General features: G+C 44.7%; 1 protein-coding gene across 12 annotated transcripts in view; it reads right to left on the bottom strand.

The window, feature by feature from the left end:
• Positions 1 to 24,735, bottom strand: part of LRRFIP2 (LRR binding FLII interacting protein 2) — a 131,083-nt gene that overhangs the window by 81,191 nt on the left and 25,157 nt on the right. For 9 of the 12 annotated variants that reach the window (XM_045007768.1, XM_045007760.1, XM_045007756.1 and 6 more), the window contains exons 3-5: positions 7,194 to 7,280; positions 1,101 to 1,154; positions 961 to 1,005 (exon numbers count right to left, since the gene is read on the bottom strand). In XM_045007768.1, coding sequence (XP_044863703.1) covers positions 961 to 1,005; positions 1,101 to 1,154; positions 7,194 to 7,280 — 186 coding nt within the window. The remainder of the gene's footprint in view (positions 1 to 960; positions 1,006 to 1,100; positions 1,155 to 7,193; positions 7,281 to 24,735) is intronic. The other 3 variants (XM_045007767.1, XM_045007766.1, XM_045007758.1) reach the window with 2 other exon arrangements.

The raw sequence follows: 24,735 nt of genomic DNA, 5'->3' as shown, positions 1-24,735 counted from the left end.
CTACACATGCACAGCCCACTGGCACTGGAGATGAGGTAGGCAAGGAGGTTGAAGGTGCTGTAGGCGAGGAGAAGCACATTGTGCAGCAGCGGCAGTTTCCCCTACTCTACTAGCACCAGGGGCAGGAGGGGCTCAACCCTCAGCCAACCTACTCCCCCCCTTCCCCCAAGTCCCCATCCTTGACCTGCCTCTTCTCCCCACCACCACCTCCCCCTTTACTTCCCACGCTGTGTCCTCACTCCTCCCCCCGCCCTCCCTTCCCTTCTAAAGGCCGCTTGCCACTGGCAGGAGAGGGAGGGGGAGCCTGCACACCGAGTCCTCGCTCCTCCCCCAAAACGCCGCAAGCCAGCCGACTGCCGCAGGTGGGGGGAGGGAGGAGGGAGAAGGCGCTGATCCGTAGGGTCTGCCGGTGGGCAGGAGGTGCTGGGGGGGAGGGGCGGGTGGACACGACGGAGGGAGGCTGCCAGCTGTGGAGAATGCAAGCAGCCAAACAATGTAAGAGTGGAGCACTGCACAACTTTAAAAAGAGCATGTTCCCTAATTGATCAGCAACGTAACAATGAAACAACGTTAACCAGGACGACTTAAAGTGAGGAGTTACTGTATGTGATTTTTTTAGTTTGCTTCCAATGGAAGTAAAATTATTCTATGTAATCAATATCTGAACTGCTTGTGTTTTGGGGCTTATTTCCAAACTCAAACTAAGTTAATTATTTTATGTTTGTACTATAATTTAGTAGCTTAAGTAGGTTTTGGGGTTTTTTTTGTTTTTTTGGGGGGGGGAATCAAGGTATCTCATAGTACAAACACCATGAGATTCTAAAGATTTATTTTAAAAGATTCCGATAAATTGATACAAGATACAATTAAAATGTTGACATGAACACACTACCCCATTTATATTGATTAAAACAGATAAGTTGCATGTAGTATCAAAGTTCATACAAACTATGTACTAACCCTATGACTGCCAATACTTCGAGCAGACACCAAGTCATCCGCTCCCTGATAACAAAAATGAAAGCAAAATGAAGTTAAATGTTTGTTTGTTAAAGTAAAGCCTAACAGGGAGAAGGGAGAGTTTATAGATTAGCACAAACCAGATAGGAATGATGACTAGACGGGAGAGAATACCTGGCTCTCTCTGAATCTTCCTGAGAAAGAAGAAATGTAAAAAGTTATTTAATGAAAAAAACAAAATAAAAGCAAGCAAACAGAAGAGCATGCAGTACTTATCTTCCACACAGATAAGAATTTGGAGAATCAACTGAAGCAAATGAATCAATTCATGTCAGATGAACACTGCTTTCATTTGGACTCAAAGGCAGATGTCTACCACACTATGTTAAAAAAGTGCAGTTGACGTGACATTTAATTAAAGGTAAAAAATGGACAATCTTTTGCTGGTTGGGCAGAAATATGATACATCTAGAATAAATGTAGAAGAGTCTCATTAAAGACTAAAAACAAACAAAAGAAACCCAAGAATTACACTATAGAGAAGTTTATCAAAACAAGATTGTGAAAGTTGATTCCAAAGTTACTGAAGAATTGGGGAGGGTTTACTATAACCTGGAAATAAGGGAACCTTTGTGGGAAAACTGGGAACAAAAAATAAAGGAGGGGAAAAATTATTGTTTTAATTGCCAGAAGTATCTTAAACATAAAAAATGTTTAGTTACAGCAGGGGTTTGCAAACTGGGGGTTGGGACCCCTCAGGAGGTTACGAAGTTATTGCATGGGCGGGGGGAGGGCCATGAGCTGTCGGCCTCCACCCCAAACCCTGCTTTGCCTCCAGCATTTATAATGGTGTTAAATACGTAAAAAAAGTGGTTTTAATTTGTGTGTGGTGGGGGGGTGGTCACACTCAGAGGCTTGCTATGTGAAAGGGGTCACCAGTACAAAAGTTTGAGAACTACTGAATTACAGGGAATAAATACCTTATGAAATTCTGTTTCAATTTAAACCATTCAGTATAAAACTTCACATTTGAACTGGACCCACTTGTAAAAAAATACAAGTCCTTCAAAACAATTTTCTTGCCCTCTCTAGTCTTCCACCTCTCTAAAGGCCATAAAGTGCTAGCAGTCAGACCTCACCTATCAACAGGGTAAAGAAGGGGTCCATTCCAGCAACACCTTTTAGACTGTAATAGAAGTGATATTAGTTTGGGACTTAGGGTCCCTCATTTATACTACACTTTTAACCAAGTTTTCAACCACATGGTTGACTCAAAATTATTTGTGCCCACATTCAAAATGGATAATACATGATAAGTAACCTTTGTGGCTAACAGCGGCCTGCCCCTGGAAGCAGCCAAGATTGGCAAATGGTTGCCCTCCTTAAGAATTCATAACACTTATTTTGGTATATAAAAACCTCCCCCAACTATGCCTGTGCAACTCTGTTGGCCAACATTCCTTTTCCCTGAGTACTGCAGTAATATATTCCAGAGTGCATTACCCGACATGTGCTTGGGCACTCTTTGGCAATTTTTACCTCTATATAACCCATCACAAAAGGCTATCCTGCCTACATAACCAAGAAATGGCAAGCAACTGTAAAGTAGTCAGCACTCTCAGTCACAGACCTTAGTGAACACTGCAGTGTCCATTACAGGCAGATTGTTGAAGCTGGTGTTCATTTCTGCTGTTACCATATATGATTACCAATTTTAAAAGGGTAGGTGTTCAGGATGTATGCTTTGTCTAACAAAGATGGAAGCAAGGAAGGCATTTAGGCAGATCTGAATTCTGCTTAAAGGCAACAGAAAGTTAAGCAGAGGCCAAGAATTTAAGGGAGAATGAAATCCACTCAAATGCCTGTCAATGCAGAGACCAAAAAAAACCACCATCAAGACAGTGATGGTCCAGTATCACTGGGCAGGAGGCACCAACTGGGTGTCCAGCAACCAGTTGACAACCTGATCCTCCTTTGAAGGACTAGACTGAATTCTCAGGATAAGGCAGCCATCACACAGTGGAACAAAAATGGAAATCTACACACACTCACCCTAGCATGAGACCAGAGATGACAAAGAGTTGGTATGGCAGCACATGAACACTGATGGTGTTTAAGGCGATGTCATCACCACAGAGTTAACTTTGATTATCTATACTTGAGCTAGATTAACTAGAGAGGAATTAACTCAAGTGAGTGGCCACACTGCAAAACAACACTTGCGCTGCACAGAGTGATTGTATGAGCAGCTGGTGAGCTGTGCTAACTCTAAATGTAGTCTATACCCCTCGATAGGTTAGGCAACTCTCGTTAATAGCAGCACCACACTCAACTGAAGGATTTGTGTATATAGAGATGGGACTCTTGGTGGTGTTGCACTAGAGCGGGGGTAGGCAACCTATGGCATGGTTGGCACACGAGCTGATTTTCAGTGGCACTCACACTGCCCGGGTCCTGGCCACTGGTCGGGGGGGGCTCTGCATTTTAATTTAATTTTAAATGAAGCTTCTTAAACATTCTGAAACCTTATTTACTTTACATACAACCATAGTTTAGTTATATATTATAGACTTACAGAAAGAGACCTTCTAAAAAAGTTAAAATGTATTATTGGCACGCAAAACCTTAAATTAGAGTGAATAAATGAAGACTCGGCACACCACTTCTGAAAGGTTGCCGACCCCTGCACTAGAGTTATATCTCAAGTCGACTCTCCAGTGAAGACAAACCCTAACAAGTACATTAAACTATAATGAATAATAAGCACTTGGACCCTGAGATAACTGCTTTTAAAATAAACAGTTTGTGGAGGATTGACAAGATAAAAGTAAAATTAGACAGACTGATTCAGTTGCAATTTCAGCAAGCTATGAAGTCAGTGTGATGTTTAATTTGTGAATCAACTTTGGAACTACAATGCATAGAAGCCAAATGATATGGTTACAATATTCCAACAATCAAATAGAGTAAATCCCTAGCCTACAAAATTGTTTGACATTTAGAAGCTAATCAAAGTTTTAAAAAAATATTTCTTCTAACTTGATAAAGGTAACTTCTTTTTCCTCTCCAAAACCCATCCCATGCATTATCTCAGTGCTATTAAGCATGTAACAAACCGGAAACTGGAAAAAAAAATCAACATGGCATCTGGAAATGTACTCTTTGAATAGCATTGCAATTTTTATTAATAGGTTACAATCAATCCAAAAATAAAAAACAAAGTTCATGCTCTTACACCTTTAAGAAAACAAAAAAAATCACAGAACGTATTCTAAAGAAATATATTAAAAGGTTAAATGCCTGGACACGTTTCAGTTTTTCTTGTTAAATGGATTACATGCAATTTGGAGTGAAAATAAATAAATAAATAAATTCCTTCTAGCTATAAACTCAATTTGTAAGGGTTAGCATAAAAATGTGAACATTTAACTCTCTGAAAACTATAAGACTTCTCTATAGAATTGCTTACAATATCTCTGATTACGTTGCTGTTTTTCATATTTTGAAGTTACATTCTGCTAAATTATATTTGAATCTGGTTTACTTTAATCTTAATACAGGTCATTACATATTAAGAACTTTTCATAAAACAAATCATCATATCTAAATTTTGCTTTTAGAAAAGCAAAGATAGGCCTACAAATTTGTGAAAACAGTTCTCTAATTATACAGCTGAATAAAAGTAAACAGACTGAGGAGCACAGTGCTATAATTCAATTCTTATCTCTATGCCATCCCATTTAGAGGAACCAAGCTTGCATTCTTTTTCACCCCAAAGTCCCACTGGAATCAACTGGAAGTTTGGAGTCCAGAATGCAAGAGTAAGCTGCCTCTGCCCGCCCCTCCCTCTTATTTTTAAAGATAGAAAGAAAAGTTGGAAGGTACCGTATAATCAATTTTAAACTGACTTTTTTTGTTTTGTTTAAAGAAAGTATTAGCCACTGAAAGATAGCCTGGATCATCTGTGGAAGGAAACACCTGCCAGTCTAATCAAAGAAGAATACAGAATAAGGCAGGTCTACAAAAAAGATAAAGTAAGATGTGGAAGTTTGTAAATGTTTCTACGTTAACTATTTTAAAAATAAGCCTTTGCCAACATAAATCTACTTTAATTCCATTCTGAATGCAATTGTATAAACTTTAAACAAACTCACTGTGAAAGAGAAAATGGCACACTTCCAATGTTTTTTGCCTCTGTGCAGTGTCCTATATGTGACCTTATGTAATGATTTTTTCCAATCAGTCATAAAATGTGTTCACGCTTTGCAAACCATTAGTAAATTTATTCCCTCCAAGTCTATTTTAGTTCTGAAAGTGTAAACAACATGCACAACAGGCAGTCCTGGCCTACCATCCACTTTTGGATACGTCCCCATTTTCTATCATATGAGCGATGAGAAAGCTACAAAATGTTTAAAAAAAATTAATACAGAAAAGGCATCATGGACATTACATCATCTTGTACAATTTACAATTCACAGTCGCATGTAATTGTCCACAGAATATGAGATCTGTAAATTTATTTTAGGTAACACAATTAGAATAATTAAAGCCAAATACAAAAGAAGTTCCTCAAGAAGTTCTGCCTTGATTTCTAATTCACTCCATACCATCACACAAAATTGTCAAATTCTCACAACTCTATGGAAGAATTTAAGAGAGACTGCCATTTTTTAAATTCATTCATTTCAAGTGAAAGTCATTTTTATTATTATAAATGCAAGAATATCAGAGTAGTCTACAGAACTAACTAGTGTGTTTATTCTTTAACAGACAGAGAGGGAAGGATGAAATCCTGGTTTCGTTGCAGTCAAAGGGAAAACTCCAATTCACTTCACTGGGGCCAAGAGGCATACAATCCCACAAGTATGCTAAGTGAAAAGGCAGGTTTCTGTATACATTTCACCATAGTCTATGTATCACTTTTAATTAGTGTTCCCATGATACCAATTAGTGTTTTTCATTTTTTCATCCTAAACATGGAGTCCTGCTAAAAAACCTTTTCAATTAACTGTTATCTTATGTCCAAACGCTCTTGTACAGATTAGTCAGACGGGTACCATGCTTGTAGATTTGTTCTTTTCATTTTTAACAGAACACCATCAACTTGGAAAAAAATTCAGACAGAACTGTGATTTATTTTTAAAAGTAACAACTAGGATTATTATAAATAAGATTCAATTTGTTTACTTTGAACAATTGACAGCATTTTGGGTGCAATCAGATACCCCTGCTTACAGAATGGGTTTTCCACAGCAACAGTAGAGGGGGAAAAAAAAAAATCTATAAACCAAGAAAATGTCCTTGTAAAATAATATGAAGTGTCAGCTGACACAGGGGTAGGTTTGGTAGTTTAAATTTTTTTTAATTCATTTTATAAAATTGCCTGGATTTCAAATTAAAGATGTTCCTTTAATGAAAGCATTAAAATAGCCTTTTTTTTATATTCAGAGTTAGTTATATGGGCAGTGCTGTTGTGCTATGTATTGTTTACTGAAAATAAATTACCAAGTTAAAAGGACAACAGTCCATTTTCAAAGGAAAACATTTAGGTCAGTCCATGTCTTTGAGCAGTTTTGTTTTTAAGCAATTAATTTATTGCATTTGTTCAAGTCATATTATATAAAACTGCTGTTTATTACAAAAAACATTCCAACAACTGGAGTCCCATGCCAAATTAGAAAAGATATAAGTTTCAAAAAGTATTTTTGTAGTCGTTTGGTAAGCAAAAGTGTTACAGTCATATTTAAATAGCTGATCCCCTTTTTGCTTTGAGGGGAGGGATAGCTCCGTGGTTTGAGCATGGGCCTGCTAAAGCCAGGGTTGTGAGTTCAATCCTTGAGGGGGCCATTTAGGGATTTGGGGATTGGTCCTGCTTTGAGCAGGGGGTTGGACTAGATGATCTCCTGAGGTCCCTTCCAACCCTAATAATCTATGATTCTATGCTTTATATTCTTTGTTAATAATGAAGTTTGAAATTAACATTTTTATATGACTACATACATGCAGCGCTATCCACACATGTGCAGAGATAGGAATGGAGCAAGTTACTCATTTGAATTCCAACACTACACTGGAAAAAGCTATAGCAATGGCTACCATATGCAGGAAATGCTGACATATGGCTACACTATACTGAAAAATATAAATAACTTTTCTTAAGAAACATAATACAAGGCAATTCATTAAGAAGTTTAGTACAAAATAATAAAGCATAGCAAAATTGACATTACCTCTTTCTGTTGTCGCTCCAGTTCTCTCATACGTATCTCTCTTGCTTCTGCCCGAGCAGCCCGTTTGGCTGCAAGCCTTGCTTCTGCCTATAAGTTAATTGAAAGTAATAAAAGTTAGGCAGCTTTTTAATCACTTGGCTTTGTAAAATGTGTTTGAATACCTGATACAATAGTTTCCCCACAAAAACAGATCCTGATTCTAATGAACAGCTTGTACACATTTGGAAAAAAAAAATCTATTTGACAGCAAGAAGCAGTTGTAAGGGCAAGAACAAAACCACAAAAAAGGAGTACCGTATTTTCCGGCGTATAAGGCGACGGGGCGTATAAGACGACCCCCTAATTTTACAGTTAAAATATAGGTTTTGGCCTATACTCGCCCTATAAGACGACCCCCCCTTCCGAGGGGGGGAGCCCAGAGCCTTTTAAATCCCAGCCGCAGCCGGAAATCAGAGGGCTCTGGGCTGCCCGCTGCGGCGGGGAGCCCAGAGCCTTTTAAATCCCAGCCGCGGCCGGGAGTCAGAGGGCTCTGGGCTGCCCGCTTCGGCAGGGAGCCCAGAGCCTTTTAAATCCCAGCCGCGGCAGGGAATCAGAGGGCTCTGGGCTGCCCGCTGCAGCGGGGAGCCCAGAGCCTTTTAAATCCCAGCTGCGGCGGGGAGTCAGAGGGCTCTGGGCTGCCCGCTGCGGCGGGGAGCACAGAGCCTTTTAAATCCCAGCCGCCCACTGTTTATACCCGGCGTATAAGACGACCCCCGATTTTTGGGGGTTGTTTTTTAATATAGAAAGTCGTCTTATACGCCGGAATATACGGTACATATCAGAATTTTTAAAGATACCACTGCCAGACAAGTTTCAGAGTAGCAGCCGTGTTAGTCTGTATCCGCAAAAAGAATAGGAGTACTTGTGGCACCTTAAAGACTAACAAATTTATTTTAGCATGAGCTTTCGTGAGCTACAGCTCACTTCTTCGGATGCATAGAATGGAACACACAGACAGGAGATATTTATACATACAGAGAACATGAAAAGGTGGAAGTATGCATAACAACAGGAAAAGTCTAATCAATTGAGATGAGCTATCATCAGCAGGAGGAAAAAAAAAACTTTTTGAAGTGATAATTAAGATGGCCCATAGAAGGTGTGAGGAGAACTTAACATAGGGAAATAGATTCAATTAGTGTAATGACCCAACCATTCCCAGTCTCTGTTTAGGCCAGAGTTAATTGTATCTAATTTGCATATTAATTCGAGTTCAGCAGTTTCTCTTTGGAGTCTGTTTTTGAAGTTTTTTTGTTGCAAAATTGCCAGACAAAAGAGTTAAAACTGAAAGCAAGTGTTGATAAAGGTCTAAGCCTACAAACACTAACAGATTTTAATTTAATATACATGAATAGTTCTAATGCCTTCAATTAAGACTGTTGACATGCATAGTGTTAAGCACAACTGTGTTTGCAGAACCAGAGGCCCAAGTTAGCAATGTTTTGAGTTAAAACATAAGCAGTAACAAACACAATTCAAAGACCTTACAACAGATGCATACCACAGGCCAAAGCACAAATCTCATTTGCAAGGATTTATAAAAACAAAGCTTAATATTTAGGGGGAAATTACCAAAGTCAACTATTATTGAAAAACGTAAAATTCGTGGAGGAAAAGGCACAAGATGAGTGTCCCTGCTGGAGGCCTAAATTAAATCCCCATTTCCCCCCATTTTATTCCTTACCCCTATGGACAATACACTGTAGCATGATTCTAGATGAGTAATGTGGCTTTAAGTGTCTGAAAAAGAACCCTTCTGATTTAACCAGAAGGGTCAATGAATGATGTATTGATCTTCAGGAAGCTAGAGGCTTAGGAGTAGAAATCAAGTTCAAATTTCTTACATTGTTGGATAGTAACATGAAAAAAATTCTTAATTTTTTTTTTTTAATAATTAAGCCACGTATTGTATGCCAGGTTTATCACTAGAAACCCCAGACATATCATTAATTGTTTAATGTACAGTTAATTACTTATTAGTAACTGAAAATAGGTAACTAATTGTATCAGACAACGAATGATATGGTTAGGATTTCTAATAATAAAAATTAAGTTTCTTCATATATCAAAATGTAGCATTTAACAAATAACTAACAATTTAAAGCTGAATAATAAATGCTATCATTCATTTCATGAAGGGAATTAGGTAAATATGAAATGCCTCAAATTAAATTCATCTGTGGTTAACATTTTATTCCCACTCTAATTTTTCCCACCTCTCCCACACCATTTAACATTAAACTTACTCTTTAAAATTAAAAAACTCCAAAGTTTCCACGGGATTTTATAGTATAACAGTTAGCTCTTTCCCCTACAAATGGCATAAAAATACCAGTAGTTACCATGAGGTAGTCACTATTTTGCTGACAAGACACCCTATTTGTAACAGTAATCAGATGCAGAACAATCTAATTTCACACTAATTTGTGTGGTTTTAACATTAATATGAGTTTTGCGTTCATTAAACATTTTGTCTTAAATGTCAAACCTTCAACTTCTTCTAAATGTAGGCAAGTGTAAAAACAAGATGTAAATTGTTATTGGATAAACCTTTACAGAGTCACGGCAAGCTTTATAATTATATATACTTTTAACTAAAGAGGTGATGTATACATGTTTTAATAAAGATTAAATGTGTAACTGACAATGTATCCAAGCTAAGGGCTCAAAATGTAACTTTTCAGAATGCCAAAGTGAGAAAAAATGGTGCACCTCTCTTTATTGGTAGGTTATAAACACCAGAAAAGTGATTTATAAAGGAAACACCAAAAGAGAACGTTGCTGAGTGCAGCTATATGATCTGAGCAGGACAGGGTTATTTTTGGGAAATGGAGTTTAGGTGACCTTTACTCCATGTGGGTTCAGATGTACAATGTGGTATACATGAAAGTATCCATCAACTTTCCCCTTGCCCTCAACTCCAAGCTTCCTTCTATATCTGACATCTGCCAGAAATCAAGCGACAATACTACCACCCAAAACATCTCAAATCTTATGGACTATTATTGAATCAACTAGTCTAAAAGTTGTAGATACCAGGTATTCTATGTTCATGCAACTTATTCTCAGAGCCTCTTAATGCTGTAAATCCATGTGGCAAATTTAAAAAGATGGATTCTCCAGGATACTGTCTTCACCGGGAGAGAGCTGTAACTGTAGTTCTTCAAGATGACTGCCTATATGGAAATTCATTTTTAGAAGATACAGTTCCCTAGAGCACTAATTTATAAATTTTAGCTGATGAAATCACATGCGCAAACACCCTGATGTGACTTGCCAAAATCTGAAGATTGAAAAGGGGGCAAGGCCACAAACACCACTCAGTTCCTTCCATTAATTCAAGAATCGATATCAAGATTCTGAAGAAATGGAGAAGGTGGGTGAGTATGAATGATAATCTGAAGAATTACATTTACCTGAAGAATTATAGTTACAAGGGGAATAACTGTTCTTTCTTCTTAGTATGTTTACTTAAATCCGTTCAGACAAACTTCTGAAGAGACAGACTAACCCCTGGACCCACATGCCAGAAATTCTCAAGGAGACTTACAAATTGATAATACTTAAATAATTAAAGGGCCTTCTCTTCAATTCTAGAGTGTGTCGCCTGACATCCTCGGGATGTGAATGAGGTTTAGAGACAAATATAAATGTATAGTCTGAGATGGAAGTTAGATCACTTTAATAAGGAGTTTAAGATGGGGACATAGGACCACTTTATCCTTATGAAACTGTGAAAGGCAACACTGTGGTGAGGGTAAGGGCCAGCCATCAAGGCTTGGATCTCACTAACCCTCCATGCAGATGTTACAGTTGGAAAGAACACCATTTTCACAGAGTGACAGTTCAAAGAAAAGTCAGACAGGAGTTCAAATGAAGGCTCCATAAGCCTCATTACTGCAAGGTCAAATCCCATGACAAAATTGGATGTGGCTCATGTGTCAGAGGAACTATATGAAAAATGTCTTTCAGAAACTCTAGGATGAACAAAGATAAGTCCTATACTGGAGAAAGAAATACCAAGATAGCAGCCAGATGGAATGAGACAGCTCAATGAAAGTTCAGACTGTTTAAGGGATAGCAAAGAGACCAAAACTGAACAGATGGAAGACTTCTCCTGGTTCCTTTTCAGGAAGATCAAATAGAGAATATCTTCGATTTCATCATGCAGATTTTCCTGGTGAGGTTTCCTGCATCTAAGAGGGTTTTTAGACATAAATACTCCACTTGTTAAACAGTCACAGCCACTTTTATTGAGTGGGTAAGAGTTAAAGAGCTCGTTAGTACTAAACCCTCAAACCAGTATTAGTAAAATGGGTCTTCAGAACCAACTCTATCATAAAGAGTTTAAAGCAGACCTCCCAATCCTTTCAGGTTTTAGCAGTGAAGGCAAAATGAATAAATATTTGTCAGAATTATGATTTTAATTCAATCACTGAATATTGTCAGTGACCAACATGGTGATCGGCAAGGAAATCAAGTTTAAAAACCTATACTCTTGAAGGCCTTGGTCATGTCACCACTAGAATCCACAAACTCAAAAGCCATTGTGAAAAAGAAAGCATGGAACAGCCTAATGGGGCTGACAGCAAGTGAAGGGATAAACACAACAAAGCGATGTTCACAATGGTTCAGGCAACGAAAAAGCAAGGATATTTTGTTCTGTAAAATATTTATTACAAAATGACTAAACACTAAAGCTGAGTGTATGCTCAATGGAGCTTTTACTTTTGTCTATTGGCTGCACCTTGTGATCCAAAATCTTAGAACTTATCTACATGAACATTTAGTTTACGGCAAGCCAGGATGTGAATCTACGCTGCACTAGCCTGCTGCAGACTAACTGTCCCTGCGGACCCTGCTAATGTGCATTAACAAATTGTTAATGCACACAGGCAGGGTTCACAGTGTCAGTCCACAGCAGACTAGATTCACAACTCAGCTTACCGCAAACTCAAGATTTCATGTAGACATGGCGTAAGCTTTTATAAAAAAGTCTCTAGCCATTATGGTTATAAAACTGAAGTCTGCCTTGGTCTGCTATCAGCCTCAAAACAACAGCTCTAACTTAAGTATGAACTACCCCTATGCTAAGAGTGTGACCATTCTGAAGCCAAATTTTAATGCCAGCATTGTTAACTATTTAAATTGCTGATAAAAGCCTGCAAGGAAGGACTGGAGCAATCCTATTATTAAGATCAGACCAATCTAATGTCTCATTTTATTGTGTCATAATGAAAAACAGTTTGAAAGAATACCAATCTCATCACTGTTTGTAGATGACTTTTAGCAGGTGGCAAATAAACTGAGATTAAAAGCAAAGACGACACAGTGGAGTCTTGTTCTAGCATAATATACATACATACAAAAAAAACAACAAAAGCCAAAATGTTATGCAACACAGAAACAGAGAGTCTACTGTATAGAATGGTTTCCCAAATAAAACCAACGAAAGATTACTCTAGGGCAACTTCTTTTCAATGTCTAATTTCTCTGCACCAATTTTCTAAAAGTTGAAAATAAACACATTTACTTTTGGTATACCAGTCAGGCTATCTGCAGCCACTTCAACAATTTTCTTAACATAAAGATTATTTTGTTCTGCATTTTTATTATTTGTCCCTTTAACTCATCAGTAAGGTAAAGATTTTGTCACCCTTATTTTTAGTAAAAGAAACGGACAGGTTGTGGGCAACAAACAAATTCATGGACGCCCATGACCTGGGTTTTTACTAAAAATAAGGGGTGGGGGCTGACACCCAGGGGAGAAACTAAACAGCTTCAGGGCCCCTGAAGCAGAAAATGTTACAAAGGGTCTCTGAGAGCATGTCACAGAATCTGTGATCTCCGTGACAAAATCTTATCCTTACTTATCAGCGTCAGGAAACCATTGAGGAAACTGGATGAATCGCAAATCATCCAAATAATTAGATTAATTAAGAAATTTTTATTCTTGCTTTAAAAGGTGATCCACAAACACGCTTTAATACCCTATAACCACATAGGCCCACAAAAGATTATAGTGATCCAGAAACATTATTAAGAAAGACAGTTAAAGGATTAATGTTCTAACAAAGTAAGTCTGTGATGCAGAAGGGTAAGCAAATGTGTATGGCTTTCTTTTTAACATCTGAAAGCTAATATGAGAAATCATCTGCAAAGGAAAATGGGTATATGTTCTTTTTTTAAAAGTATTTTTCATATCTTGTATTTGGCTATGTGACTGATATTTCTAAGAATACACATTCATCTGCATGGATCTAAGCAGAAAGAATTGGAATATCACATGAACTGGAAATGCTATGATTTTTCTAGTGGAATTGGAAATCAAAAAAGGGACATTGCCTACTGTAAATCACATCATCTTAAAAAGGTGTTAAAAGTACTGTAGTTCCAGGCATTTCACTTGCCTTTGAATCCCTCTGCCAATTTTGTGTTTTTACACGCAACAATTTCCTGTCTTTCTTATTTAAATGCTCCTATTACTGTGTGGAAAAGATAATATAAACAAAAGAAACTGACTATACACTGTGTGCTGTCAAATGCATAATGTGAACAATGTAGAAAAACAGGGAATAAATTTTTTTCTACTCAATTACAAAAGTCACTGTTACAGGTATCATAAAAAAAAATAGGTTGAAGCCTGATTTTTAAATTGACCTTTAAATGTCTCTTAAGTACAGATAATCCTTTGGTCTTTTGCATATTTTAATGGCCCACAAGAGTTAATACCTAATCTGAGTTTTGCTCAAATAAATTTTGTAGTTAAATTTTAGAACAAGTTTTGGAATTAATGAGTCTCTGTTTGAATTTTTTAATACAAACTGTGCTCTGGAAGAGGCTTATTGATAACAGAACATAAAAGAAGCTGCAGCTATGCCAGCTGACGAACTCCCAGCTTGGTGTAGTGAAGAGACTCCCTCCCCCCCTCTTCCTTCAGAAGCTTCAAGTATCCAACAAAGAGATGGAGAAAGGGGTGGAGGCAGAGTCCCAGCAGCTAAAGAGACCATCATAACTAGTCCCAGCAGGAGTGGACAGGAAACAAACAGCAGCAGATGCCAACAAGCTGCTAGCTCCTATGATGGAAGCTTGACAGAGTAAAGAAAAACTCTCTAGTCTATCCCAATAAACCAGCTGGCTGATACTAAACTGGATCTCATCTGAGTAAACCATGCCAGCGACCCTTCAATCTACCAAAAGCACAGCTCTTTTGCACCTGCTGAGCCAATAGTTGAATCTTTCTTTGGTACTGTCAAGGTGGCCAATGTGTGGTTTCATGAGCCAGGGGAGCAAGGAGTAGGCTGGGTCCCCCAGAGCCACTATTGGCATTTCCAACATTGCAAAAGGTAATACACCAGTTGGGGAAGACTATTCCTGCATGCAGCTCTTTGAAAAGCCATGTATCCTTAAAAATGAAAGCATCATGTCCCTTCCCTAACTAGCCCACATTAATATCAGTGAAGCATCCTTGGTGAACCACAATTGCTGGCATAACTATGGGGAAAAAAATCCCTTTGTTGATGTATTGAATAGCAAGGTGTGCTAGTGCCAGAACAGGGATGTGTGCGCCATCTATTTCTCCATCATGGTTTGAGAACCCCATTGCTGCAAATCTATCCACTATTCTCTGTACATTACCAAGAGTCATAGCCCTGTGTAGCAGGAGGCACTTAATGGCCCTACACGCTTGGATGACACATGCCCCCATTGTGGATTTACCAACTCCACACTGATTCCCCCACTGATCGATAGCTATCTGGTATTACAAACTTCCAGAGCGTGATTGCCACTCATTTCTCCAAAACAATGCAGCTCATTTTGATGTGCCTGAGCTGAAGGTCTGAGATAAGTTTGGTGCACAGATCCAGAAAGTGGGCTTTTGCGTCTGAAAATTTTGTAGCTACTGCTGGTCTTCTCAAATATGAATTATGATGCAATCTCACCAATCAGTGCTCATTTCTTGGGCCCAGAAGCAGCAATCCACCAACTGGAGCTGCTCCATAATGCCTGAAGGAACCTCGCTCTGCATCTTCCTCATCACACTCCCTGTTGTAGTAATACTCCTTCAAGTTCTTCAAACGTACAAGAAGTGTACGTCCTGTATTAGCAATGCTCATGATAATTGCACTGAGCTCTATTGGGCCCATGTTTCTGCCAAAGAGACTGAGACCGAAAAAAGATGCATGGGACTGTGGGAGTTTAAAAAAAAAAATGGGGAAAGCATTACATTATGGGACGGAGAAAATGGAAGCGTGGGAACTTGATCCCTAGCTCCCAGAAATCCCTGGACAAATAGCTAGAGCCCTGCAAATCCATGGATATCTGCTCTATATCCACGGATACAGTTATATTGTTCACCATGTTTGCACATCGTGGATTGGATGTGAATATAATGAAATTCCTGCGAATACTTCCAAAAAACACGAAGTCCTCCTCCCCCAAAAAGAGAGATGTGTGATATAGACCAACACACACAGTAAAGTCTGCCTCCCCATAGAGGCTAAATATTCGCTCTGCCCCCAACCCCCATATACATAGAAAGGGAAGGAGATAGATGAAGACAGGCTGCAAAAATCCCCATTCTCCTATCACCACAGTTTAAGCAGCCAAGCAATTTAGGAAACTTCACTCAACTTCAGTATTGCCGTATCAGGTCAGTTGGAAAGGGAGGCAGCTGCTTCTGCAAAGTAAGTTGGTATAGCTTTCTCATTCAGCGCACATTATAATACCATACTTGAGCACATTACCAAACCGGGAAACCAGAAAGAGGAAGCAGTAAACCAACTGATACACACAACCCAAAACCTCACTACTTACTTCAGAAGACCTGGACTTCAAAGCAGACTACAAAAGTCTCTGAAAGGAAACGCAGAGACATGATCGAACAGCAAGCTACTCAAACTTAAGACAATCGAGGAGCAGTGGGACAGAACATAGGACGTTTTTACAGAAAAGGGGGATACTCTGCTCATTGATAGCATTGACGACAAAGACCTTGAACATCTTAATAGAGTTCCTGCAACTCTTCAAGGAAGCATCAGATGTGCTAGAGCAGTCAAAGCCCACTCTCCACTTGGTGCCCATTTGGTACGAAAGGCTGAAAAAGTATCTCCATCATCTACCACTGATGTAGATAGTCTAAATCTACACAAATCCAAAACCTTGCCATGTCTCACTGAAAAGTTTGAAATCAAGCCTATGAAGAGACCAGAGATTTTCCTGCACCAACAAATGAAGGGGATGAAAGTTTTCACTGAAGAGGAGAGAAAGGAAGTTTATATTACCCTGAGGCTGTCAAAGAATGAAGATGTGCAACTGCTGGAGTGGTGGAGACAATACAAGCACAAAAGACGGTTACTCACCGTAGTAACTGTTGTTCTTCGAGATGTGTTGCTCCTATCCATTCCAGTCAGGTGTGCGCGCCGCGCGTGCACGGCTCTTCGGAACATTTTTACCCTAGCAACTCCGGCGGGCCGGCTGGGCGCCCCCTGGAGTGGCGCCGCTATGGCGCTGGATATATACCCCAAACGGCCCGTCCGCTCCACAGTTCCTTCTTGCCGGCTACTCCGACAGTGGGGAAGGAGGGCGGGTCTAGAATGGATAGGAGCAACACATCTCGAAGAACAACAGTTACTACGGTGAGTAACCGTCTTTTCTTCTTCGAGTGATTGCTCCTATGCATTCCAGTCAGGTGATTCCCAAGCCTTACCTAGGCGGTGGGGTCGGAGTGAGACGTTGCAGAGGGTAAGACTGCAGAGCCGAAGGCTGCATCGTCTCTGGATTGCTGCACCAATGCGTAGTGGGAAGCGAAGGTGTGGACAGAAGACCAGGCCGCTCTACAGATGTCCTGGATAGGAATATGTGCCAGGAAGGCGGCAGATGAGGCTTGCGCTCTCGTGGAGTGAGCAGTGAGGCGGCATGCAGGCATGCGAGCAAGCTCGTAGCATGTCCGGATACATGCTGTCACCCAGGAGGAAATCCGCTGCGAGGAGACCGGCTCGCCTTTCATGCGATCGGCAACCGCTACAAACAGCTGGGTCGAACGCCGGAAGGGCTTCGTCCGCTCGATATAAAAAGCGAGGGCCCTGCGGACGTCCAGGGTGTGAAGCTGTTGCTCACGAGGTGAGGCGTGCGGCTTCGGGAAGAAGACCGGAAGGAAGATCTCCTGATTAAGGTGAAAGGCCGACACCACCTTAGGGAGGAAGGCCGGATGTGGTCGAAGCTGCACCTTGTCTCCGTGGAAGACGGTGTATGGTGGACTAACCGTTAGGGCACGGAGCTCAGAGACTCGCCTTGCCGATGTAATTGCGACGAGGAAGGCTGTCTTCCAGGAGAGAGAGTAGAGAGCACGTGGCCAGGGGCTCAAAGGGCGGTCCCATCAGCTTGCCCAGAACGAGGTTTAAATCCCAGGTCGGAGTAGGACGCCGCACCGGCGGGTACAAGCGGTCCAGGCCTTTAAGGAAGCGGGAAACCATCTGGTTAGCGAAGATGGAACGACCTTCTATGGATGGACGAAAGGCGGACACGGCTGCCAGGTGCACCTTCAAGGAGGAGACCGCAAGACCTTGCTCCTTAAGGTACCAGAGGTAGTCCAGGATGGTAGGGATAGGGACTACGAAGGGATTGAGGCCTCATTGATCACACCAGAGCGCGAAACGCTTCCATTTCGCAAGGTAGGTGGAGCGAGTGCAAGGCTTTCTGCTCTCTAGCAGGACTTGCTGCACTGCCGCCGAACAGTCCCTCTCTGCGTGGGTCAGCCACGCAGGTACCAAGCTGTAAGATGGAGGGACTGTAGGTTCGGGTGACAGAGCCTGCCGAAGTCCTGCGTGATGAGGTCCGGCCATAACGGGAGGGGCATGGGATCCCGAACGGAGAGCTCGAGCAGCAGGGTGTACCAGTGCTGCCTCGGCCAGGCCGGAGCGACGAGTATGACGTGGGCCCTGTCCCTCCGAAGCTTCAGTAGCACTCGGTGTACGAGCGGGAACGGAGGGAAGGCGTAGAGGAGGTGATCCGTCCAGGAGCAGAGGAATGCGTCCGACAGGGAGTCTGGGGAGCGACCCTGGTATGAGCAAAACAGATGGCACTTCCTGTTCTCCTTGGAGGCAAACAGGTCTATTTGGGGAAACCCCCACCTCCGGAAAATTGTGTGCACCACATCCGGACGAAGAGACCACTCGTGTGAGAGGAACGACCTGCTGAGATGGTCGGCCAGCGTGTTCTGCACTACTGGAAGAAATGAAGTGAATGGAGTGGGTCACGCAGAAGTCCCACAGGAGTATCGCTTCCGTGCAGAGGAGGGAGGAGCGGGCTCTGCCCTGCTTGTTCACGTAGAACATAGCCGTCGTGTTGTCCGTGAAGACTGCCACGCAGCGGCCTTGCAGATGGGCGCGGAAGGTGTGACACGCTAGGCGGATCGCTCGCAATCGAGGAGCAGTGGGACAGAACATGGAGAGCGGACATTCATGTGGAGAGCGAGCTCTTGGGGGGGGACCAGAGACCCTGGGTGTGAAGGTCGCCCAGGTGAGCCCCCCATCCCAACGCCGAGGCATCCGTGGTCAAGGTGACGGATGGGCGAGGAGGACGGAACGGGACTCCAGCACACACGACCTCTGGGTTCAGCCACCAGCTGAGCGAAGCGAGTGTCGGCTTTGTGACGGTGACTACCATGTCTATTGAGTCGCGGTGCGGGCGGTATACCGACGCCAGCCAAGATTGAAAGGGGCGAAGGCGGAGCCTCGTGTACGCCGTGACGAACGTACAGGACACCATGTGGCCCAGGCAGGACCGAACCGTTGTCGTGGGAAAGGTGAGAAGGTCCTGGATGATGGATACCATCGTCTGGTGCCGAGAGCGTGGGAGGCAGGCCCTGGCCAAAGTGGAGTCGAGGACCGCTCCGATAAACTCCACCCGCTGCGATGAAGCTAGAGTGGACTTCTCGGCATTGATGAGAAGGCCGAGGGACCGAAATAGGGATAGTATCTCTGACATCTGGTCCTTTACCAGCTGTCGGGATGTCCCGCGAACCAGCCAGTCGTCGAGATATGGGTATACATGAATGCGACGACGGCGGAGGGCTGCAGCAACTACTGCCATGCATTTGGTGAAGACCCTCCGCGCGGTGGACAGGCCGAAGGGTAGCACCGCAAACTGGTAGTGCGTACCGTTGACCACGAAACGCAGGTAGCGTCGATGGGGAGGGTAAATCGCGATATGGAAGTACACGTCCTTCATATCGAGGGCGGCAAACCAGTCTCCCGGATCCAGGGAGGGAATGATGGCCCCCAGGGTGACCATGCGAAACTTGAGCTTGAGCACATACGCGTTGAGCTCCCGGAGGTCCAATATGGGTCGAAGACCTCCTTTCGCCCTGGGGATGAGAAAATATCAGGAATAGAATCCCCTGCCCCGCATGTCGTGAGGCACCTCCTCTATGGCACCCAAGCTCAACAGAGTCTCGACCTCTTATAGGAGGAATTGCTCGTGAGAGGGGTCCCTGAAGAGGGACAGGGCAGGCAGGTGGGAAGGAGGGGGCGAAACAAATTGAAGACAGTAACCAGACTGGATTGTACGAAGCACCCAGCTGTCCGATGTTATTTGGGACCACGCCGGGAGAAAGTGGGAAAGGCGGTTGCAAAATAAACGGGAAGGATCAGGTACAGAGACTGATGGGCCGTCCTCGGGCGTCCCATCAAAAGGCCTGTTTGGGCCCTTGAGGGGCCTTGGAAGGCGCCTGGTTCTGGTTGCGCCTGTTGCCCGACGGTCTACGGCGACTCAGGCCGGGACGCCTGCTATTGTAGGGTCGCAACCTAGGCTGGTTAAATGGCCGGTAGGGTTGCTGCCGAAAGGACCTTCGCTGGGTAGCCAGTGTGTGCATACCCAGAGTGCAAATGGCTATGCGACCGTCCTTCAGGGTCTGAATTCTGGAATCCGTCTTTTCAGAAAACAGACCCTGAGTGTCAAAGGGTAGGTCCTGCAAGGTGTACTGCACCTCCGGTGGCAATGTGGAGGACTGCAACCAGGAGATGCGCCTCATGGTTACTCCTGAGGCCAGGGTTCTAGCACCTGAGTCCGCGGAGTCCAGAGCGGCCTGGATGGAGGACCTGGAGGACTTCTTGCCCTCTTCCAGGAGGGCCGTGAACTCTTGGCGCGAGGCTGTTGGGATCAGCTCTGCGAATTTCGCCAGGGACACCAAGATGTCAAAGGTGTATCTGGCGAGGAGGGCCATTTGGTTGGCGATTCGGAGCTGGAGACCCCCTGCCGAATAGACCTTTCGGCCCAACAGATCCATGCGCCTCGCTTCCCTGGACTTCGGCGCTGGGGCTGGCTGACCATGCCTCTCCCTGTCGTTGACCGACTGGACCACAAGCGAGTCTGGTGCAGGATGGGTGTATAAGTACTCGTACCCCGTGGGGGGGACGGAGTACTTCCTTTCGACACCGCGGGCGGTGGGAGGGACGGACGCTGGTGACTGCCAGATGGTAGTGGCGTTCTTCTGAATAGTGCGGATGAATGGCAAGGCCACCCGCACTGGAGCCTCAGCTCCAATTACATTTGTCACCGGGTCCTCGTCCTCAGTGATCTCCGCTACCGGGAGGTCGATAGCCTTCGCCACCCTGCGAAGGTGGTCCTGGTGGGCCTGCAAGTCAATAGGTGGAGGGTCTGCCGTAGAAGCCCCCGCCACCACCTCGTCTGGTGAAGATGACGAGGACAGCCCTTGGACCACCGCCTCCGCAGGTGGGTCCTCTATGGGGTGGGCAGCTGACTCGGACCGTGGATGCTCCGCGGGATCAGGTGGTAACTGGGCCTCACCCGGTGATGGGGGTGGCCTGCTGACAGTGGCCTCTGGCACTCTGCGTTCAGAGGCTGGGGTCCGCTGGGGGCAAGGTAGCCCTTGAGCTTCGTATTGGGCCCAGGGGACCCAAAAACCCCACTGCTGTGCCCCATGGACTTGTCCGTGCGGGGCCGCCTGGAGATGGCCATAGCTGTCTGCCTGCGAAGCGACCGATGAGTGATGGGAAGGCCACGGAGGTGCGGAGGCGCTGACGGACTGCGCCGTCGAAACTGGCAGCCTGTCCCCGGACGGTGCCGAGGGTCGGTGCCGGTCATCGCGGTACCGAGATGGCGAGCGAGACCATCGACTGCCGCGGTGCCGGGAGCTCGACCGGTGCCGGGAGCTCAACCGGGAGCTCGACCGGCGGTGCCGGGAGTGGCTTCTGGAGTCCCGGTGCCGGGAACGGTGCCGGGACCCGGACTTTCTGCGGTGCCGATGGGACGGTGATCGGGACCGGGAGCGTCTCCGGGAGTGCGACCGGTACCGCGATGTTGAGCGGTACCGGGACTGCAACCAGCGTCGAGAAGGTGAACGGTACCGCGATGGAGAGCGGTGCTGGGACCTGGAGCGGCGCGACGGTGACCGTCTTCGGGACCGGGAGCGAGACTGAGTCCTGGAGCGCCGTCTATCCCGTCCGTCAGGGGAAGGGGGCCGCATCATAGCCGGCTTGCCCGCTGACTTAACAGCCCACACCGGCGGTGCCGGGGGCCGGAGGCTCGGTGCCTCTGTGAGCTCTATGAGCTCTCTCGCCGTCGAGAATGTCTCGGGCGTGGACGGGAGCTGTAGCTCGACCGTGGTCGGCACCGGGGAGCAGGGTGGTACCGGACTCAACGTCCCTTGCGGCGCCGGAGTCAACGGTACGGTGCACGGTCTGTGCACCGCCACAGCCGGTACCGGAGGTGTCGGTGATGGCTGCACTACTGGTCCCGAAGGCTGCGACTGCGAAGTTGCCTTCGCCGGCTTGCGCTTTCTTGACGGAGAGAGGGAACGGTGCCGGGTCGCCGGTGCCGCTCGCGGAAGCCGAGGAGCCTCGATACCGGATCGGCTCGGGGCCGCTGGTGCGCTGCGCGCCGATGATGACTTCGGCGCCGGCGGGGTCGGTGCCGGGGGCTGGAGCGTTGCCTCCATGAGGAGCTGCTTCAAACGACTGTCCCGCTCCTTTCTCGTTCGAGGTTTAAAAGCCGTGCAGATAGGGCACTTATCTGGACGGTGAGTCTCCTCGAGGCAGCGCAGGCAGAATTCGTGCGGATCCCCGACCGGCATGTGCTGCTGGCAAGTCGCACAGGGCTTAAACCCCGGTGCCTTGGGCATGAGCCCGCACCGGTTGCGGAAGAAGAGGGGTAAACCCCCCTTATTCCCTTATCCTAAACTATAACTAACTAACTTATTCAACTATCTAACAACTAAGTACTTAACAACTATATACATACAAAGGTAAAGAAACGCTAGGGCTGTGGAGGACAGAGAGCACTCCACTGTTCCAACTGGCCGTCACGGGTGGTAAGAAGGAACTGAGGAGCGGACGGGCCGGCTGGGGTATATATCCAGCGCCATAGCGGCGCCACTCCAGGGGGCGCCCAGACGGCCCGCCGGAGTTGCTAGGGTAAAAATGTTCCGAAGAGCCGTGCACGCACGGCGCGCACACCTGACTGGAATGCATAGGAGCAATCACTCGAAGAAGAACTTTCCCCTTCACAGTCAAGTTGCACAGTTTGTGCATTCTATTCTTGTATCCTGTGAACCTTCTGATGGAGCCGCCTTAGTCTCTGGGCACACAACGAGAAACGTACTTCACTTAAGCCAGAAACAGTGAATGATTTAATATTTTTTTTACACAGTAATATTTCAAAGAAAATCAGCTGTCCTGAGGAAGACATCTAAGACTAAGGGCTTGGTTACACTGGAGAGTTGCAGCGCTGGTGGTGGCTTTACAGCGCTGCAACTTACTCACCGTCCACACTTGCAAGGCACATACAGCGCTGGCTGTACTCCACGTCTGCCTGGGGAATAACGACGGCAGCACTGGTATGCCAGTGTAAACAGTGATTAATTTTACTACGCTGTAACTGACCTCCGGAATTTTCCCATAATGCTTTTAACTAAATAACTCTCTTTGTTTTGTTATGATGCCTCTCTTTGTTTTGTTGTGAACTCGGGGCTCCCGGAGCTACTTATCTAAAAAACAAACACAGCTACTGTTTGCTGTGAATGAGGCAGGCAGGGGGATGAATGTCCACAGCCTAGTGTTTGCTTGAGGAGAGAAACAGCACGGCGGGGGGGGGGGGGGAAGGGAGTCTGTCGGAGCAGCTGCTTATCTGGTCTGCAGGCTATTTGCATTTAAGAGTGAATGAGGGGTCGGGGAAGTGGTCAGAATTTGCAAGGCAGGGAGCATGAACGAGGACGTGAGAGGAGCCGAGGGTTGCACTGATATCGCCTTGCGCAAACTTAAAAGAAAGGAAGGGATCGGAACTTGCAAGGCAGGGAGCTGACACTGTGTCTCACTCTCTCTCTCCCCCATGCTCCCTGTCATACCCCACCCCACCCCCCTCTTTTGAAAAGCACATTGCAGCCACTTGAACACTGGGATAGCTGCCCATAATGCACCACTCCCAACACCGCTGCAAATGTGGCCACACTGCAGCGCTGGTAGCTGTCAGTGTGGCCACACTCCAGCGCTTTCCCTACACAGCTGTACGAAGACAGCTGTAACTCCCAGCGCTGCACACCTGCAAGTGTAGCCAAACCCTAAGTCCCATAATTCAGGGCTGGTAGATAGCTCCACAATGCTTATTTGTATTCAAAGAAGTGCCGGGGCTCAGCCCCAACAAAAATTAAGCACGGGCTGGGCATCCGGAGGGCACCTTCACCCCCCTTCTGCACCCCTAACCCTGCTCCTGCGCCTATGTGGGGAACTGACCTAGAGTCAAGCTGAGAGGTGCCAGGGCTTAGCGCTGGCAAAAATTAAGTACTGTAGCCCTGCAATAGTATTCCCCTTGCATGCTTCCACAGGAAGAACAGACTTCCTGTACCTTTCACTATTGGGACTATTTACAGCAGCGGTTCTCAACCTTTCCTGACTACTATACGCTTTCAGGAGTCTGATTTGTCTTGCATACCCCCAGGTTTCACCTCACTTAAAAACTACTTGCTTACAAAAATCAGACAAAAATACAAAGTGTCACAGCACAGTATTACTAAAAAATTGCTTATGTTCTCATTTTTACCATATAATTAGAAAACAGATCAATTGGAATATAAATATTGTGCTTACATTTCAGTGTATAGTATATAGAGCAGTATAAACAAGTCATTGTCTGTATGAAATTTTATTTAGTAATGACTTCACTACTGCTTTTTATGTAGCCTATTGTAAAACTAGGCTAATATCTAGATGACTTGATGTACCCGCCCCGGAAGACCTGTATGTACCCCTCATTGAGAATCACTGATTTAGAGTATGATCACCTTCAGTTGCCTCTTTATCAGCAACTCACACTGGATGATGTAAATAACTCTCTAGTCTGGGGGACTCTGATCAATTAAAAAAATCCAAGAAGCTCACTAGAGGAACTAGTACACATGGCATTTTTTCTTCCTCAACATCACTGGTAACGTATTGCACCACATGCAGCAAACAGCTTTATTGATGGAGACCTCAGTGAGGCATTAAAT

The sequence above is a fragment of the Mauremys mutica genome, chromosome 2 (assembly GCF_020497125.1).
Source record: "Mauremys mutica isolate MM-2020 ecotype Southern chromosome 2, ASM2049712v1, whole genome shotgun sequence".
NCBI lineage: Eukaryota > Metazoa > Chordata > Testudines > Geoemydidae > Mauremys > Mauremys mutica.
Note: the sequence above shows the minus strand (reverse complement) of the source record. Positions and strands in the feature narration are given on the sequence as shown.